At 43.8% G+C, this 4,512-nt stretch overlaps 1 protein-coding gene across 1 annotated transcript in view; it reads right to left on the minus strand.

The window, feature by feature from the left end:
* LOC101858466 (A disintegrin and metalloproteinase with thrombospondin motifs 7) overlaps positions 1-4,512 on the minus strand; it is a 155,603-nt gene that overhangs the window by 123,859 nt on the left and 27,232 nt on the right. Inside the window, exons 2-3 of the mRNA XM_035973611.1 lie at positions 3,093-3,304; positions 138-847 (exon numbers count right to left, since the gene is read on the minus strand). Of these exons, the coding sequence (XP_035829504.1) occupies positions 138-630 (493 nt within the window). The 5' untranslated portion in view covers positions 631-847; positions 3,093-3,304. The remainder of the gene's footprint in view (positions 1-137; positions 848-3,092; positions 3,305-4,512) is intronic.

The raw sequence follows: 4,512 nt of genomic DNA on the forward strand, positions 1-4,512 counted from the left end.
TGTATTTTGGGTCAAAACACGACGACGACGACGACGACGACGACGACGACAACAACAACAACAACAACAACAAAAACAACAACAACAGCCACAACGAACGCGGCAGAGACAGACAGTCTGGGTTCACGTAGACTCACCCTGTTTAATATCCGGAAAGTGGAAACCTGTGACAGCTGCAGAAGTTCCATTGAGCAAAGACACAACAAGGAAGAGTGACAGAGCCAGTCTGGTGCTGCTCGAGGCGCTGCTGGTGCTGGTTGTTGTTGTTGTTGTAGTGGTGGAGGTGGTAGCACTCGCAGTGCTGTCGGGAGTCCCTGCACTCCTACACACTAGGCAGCTAGAGTCTTTCACCATGACGTCACCAGCACACACGAGTTGGCGTGAGCACTGAGAAGCCGAAGGGTCAACGGTTTCGTTGTGAGCAATAAAAGAAATGTCGTCATCAATACCCGTGCACTCCGACTGGTGACGATGACAGCAGTGGCGAAGACGTGAGTCACTAGTATCTTCAGTGGAAATAGACAAAGAACGACGATTAGAATGACGATGAGCGCAAGGTGAGTCCGCGAGCTCTTCCCGTTGCCTGCAGGAGGCAAGGGTTGGAAGACCGTCAAGGCCCGAGAGCCACATGTTTCTGTATTCTGTCCCCAACTCCGACGACCTTCGCCTTGCTATGTGCGTAACACAAAGCGCGGTGAAAAACGTTATGCCAAGTCCACTACTGCGCTGCGCCTGTGAATGGACTGAACCACCTTAGCGCGGGCCGCTCGGGTCCTCAATGGTTCGGCGAAGTCGATCTATGAATGAATCTGCTTTCTCTCGTAAACTGCTGCGGACCGCGGGGAAACTGGAATGGAAATTAGGAAAGGGGATTATAGCGGTGTCTTGTGTGACGGTGGGGGGAGTAGGCAATTTCTGCTTTGAAATTGTAAATGCTTGATTGAGCGTAATCCCTGTCGGCGGACTGGATGACAATGCATGCTGCTTATTGCTTGGACCAACAAGAGAATGCCAGGGAGGAATCTATTCGTAAATACACACATATAATATATACACACTTGCGTCCGCATGTACGTAGCGCGTGTACACGCTCAAATAAAAACACAATATACGAGACACGCATATACACACAAGTACACACACATATATAGATCTACAGGCATTTTAATATCACTTAAATTACATTCACAAGGAGAGAACAATTCTTTTTCCGTTTTCTCCATCATCATTGCCACGTTGTAAAATAAAGGACGTAATGGACATTTGTTTCACATTTTGATAATCCTTTGTAAATAGGGGTAACAATTAATTCGTTTGCTCGAGGAGAGTCGATAGCATTATGATGGCAATTGGTTGCAAAATTAAATATGCACTGGAGTTCGCTTAAACCGAAATCTGGGACCGGTATTTTTCTTCGGTTTAGCCGGGGTTTAGGTTTAAAGAGGTTGCTATAACAGAAGGGAAAAATCGATTTTCTTTTGGATAACTGTTAATTTAAATTAGCTGCGTTCGATTTGAACGAACTCCACTGTATTTGCCACTTATTTTTTTCTGCTGGCAGAAGTCAACTATATTTGTTTTGTTTGTTTGAGCAAAGAGAAGCACATCTACACAATAATAGTCATCCAGTTCTTGGGAAAAGTGAGACAAACAGACAGAAACAATAGAGTATGAAGTAAAGAAGTAGGACCTACCAGGGGCGCCCTCCAACCACCCTCGTCAACTATACTGTAATTGCATAGCTGGCGAGAGGGGACAGTAAATAAAGAAATGTGAACCATGTCACAAACAAGAAGAAATCAAGACCCGTCCAGCCCACCTTCAACAAATTCAGACAAGACTGTCCACAAAGGCCATACATACCCGCTACGCAAACTCTGCAAACCGGTACAAGGGTCTAGGCTACCCTACATTGCATTATGTGAATAATGGCAGAGTTCCTTGTGCCACCCTAGCAATAGAAAATCGCTTTGAACTGAAAGACGCTGTCAGAGATGGAACAAAAAAAATCACTGCAACTTTGATGGTCGGCGCCTTCTCTACTCAGCTTAGACGACTTTCCTCCGAACTTGAATGCGTCTCATGTCTCTCTCCCTCTTTTATACTACATACCAGTCAAGTTTTTAACTTCCGCTTTTTTATCCTTCTGATACCCAAACAAGCCTTTAGACAAATATATAGGTAAACACATGAGAGAAGAAGATAATATGTGTTATGTGTGTATGTTTGTGTATGTGTGTTTATGTGGGTATGTTTGTATATGTGTTTATGTTTGTATAATGTGTGTATGTTTGTATGTGCATGTGTCTATGTTTGTGTGTGTGTGTGCATGTGTATGTGTGTGTGTGTGTGTGTTTGTATGTGCATGTTCAAGCTAAAACACACGCAAACAAGCTAGTTGACATCATCATTCTTCAGGTTGCAGGTAGCTAACCGTGCATCTTAAAATGTCTTTAAGGCCCTGATCTGTACTTTATAAGAAGCCCGGAACACGAAGACGAGAGAAAAAAATAAAAAGGGACAAACAACCTGTGGAAAGAAAGGGTGAAAGGAACCACTCAGACGCGAGGGAGGTAGTGGGTGTAAAAGAAAATGGAGGCTTTGAAGGGGCTGTTGTTATTAGACATACAAAGATTTGTGTTGCACGCTGTGCGGATGGAACCACTTTGCTCTGCAACACGTTACATGGTGTATTGAAGGGTTGATTCCGCCCCCATACGGGCGATTAGGGAAAGGTAGACTCTCTATTTCCCTGACTTGGTATAATATAACGGTTTACAATATGTATTTGCTTAAATGGGGAAGGGGTATTTACAAGGGGGGTGGGTGAGCGAGACTTTTCTTTCAAAACTTCTGCGTCAAATTGAATGTTTTGATGTTCAGTGTCATTCTCTCTCTCCTTTTCACAAAGTCACTAGATGAATATAACCGCCCAGTGGGACGGCATGGAAGTGTAGAAAAGAGTTGGAGAGAGGGGGAGAGAGGGCGAGATTGGGGTAAAAGGAGTAGGGGGTAGACGGACAGATAGACAGAAAAAGGAAAAGAGAAAGAGGAGAGAGGAAAAACATGATTACGAAGAAAATTTTCCTTACCAGGCAAGCCAGCATTGTATTGGCTCCAGTGCCAGTAGTGTATTGTATCTGCGACAGTATGGGTTCTGTCAAAGAAGAAACCTTCCAAGTTCCACAACAAGTCGAGCTCTTGGGTCAGCTTTTGTCAATGTGTAGATGTAACTCTGAGTTCCAGCTTGTGCCTCAACTACACCACTGGTAGTCTTTGGGCCACTGTTCATCCACCTATGAGACTGGAGACAGAAACAAAGGAACAGATGTAACATTGATAACAACCTGAAGCACGTAATACAGGGTCTGCAAATCAAATTGGCATGATGGACACATTCTGACAGACAGACAGACAGACAGACAGACAGACAGACAGACAGGCAGGCAGGCAAGCAGACAGATAGGCAGGAAGGCAAGCAAACAGACTGGTATATGACTGGATAGATAAAGAGGAGGAATAGAGGGGCGTGCACACCAAAAGCTAGGACTGGATAGCGATCTGTTCTTGAAAGCGTGCGATCATCTTAGAATCAGATTTGAAACAAAGGCACAAATTAAGATTCGATCCAGTTTTGTGACAGTTTACAGTACGGGTGACAATTTATGTGAGTCCCCACTACTGGTTCCGAAACAAATCTGACACGAGCAAACAAGAAAGTCATTGTGCGCATGCAAATAAACGGATCTCTGCCATCCGCTTGATATTTGGATAGAACTGAACGGTGAGCAGCTCATGAACAGAACACGAACGTATGAGAAACGTCAGGCACACGTGCGTCCACACACGAGTATTTGTTTTCGTTCTCAATGAAGTTTGTACACAGTTGGATTCACAGTTGGTCATTTTTAGGTGAACATTTTGTTTCCAATCGGTACAAAAACATGGCTTTGCATGACAAATGTCCCCAGATGGACCTTTAAAAAAAATTACGCCCTTCTCAGACTTTAACTTGTACCACTTCAGAGCGCAGGTAGAAGTAGTTTGCACCCAGGTGTAAAATGCTACATATACGATAAGACACATGAACTCGACAAAGCCAAAAGTAATCCATCCCTTAATTCCTTTGAAGCGCCCACGAAAGGCCCCGACAATAGAGATGAAAGCTGTATAACGTATCCTATTTGTTCTCAAACACAGTTACATATCAAGATCAACAAACGAGCGTTAGAAGACCCCATGGCCCTGAAACTGAATACAGGCACATAATCTGCAGAGCTCTTGAACACAGGAAATGCGCCCTCGGTACATTTTGATGGCACAGAACAAAGGGTTATATTGGGACAAAGCAATAATAACTCATTTCACGTTACGATTAATTGAAAATGTCGACCGCTTTGAAAAACGAGAATAGTGTCAAAAGAACATAGAATCGTAAGAAGTTGTTGGGTTGTTTTATTTTACAATGAATGACTCTCTCTCTCTCTCTCTCTCTCTCTCTCTCTCTCTCTC

Source organism: Aplysia californica, unplaced genomic scaffold, assembly GCF_000002075.1.
Source record: "Aplysia californica isolate F4 #8 unplaced genomic scaffold, AplCal3.0 scaffold00028, whole genome shotgun sequence".
Classification (NCBI taxonomy): domain Eukaryota; kingdom Metazoa; phylum Mollusca; class Gastropoda; order Aplysiida; family Aplysiidae; genus Aplysia; species Aplysia californica.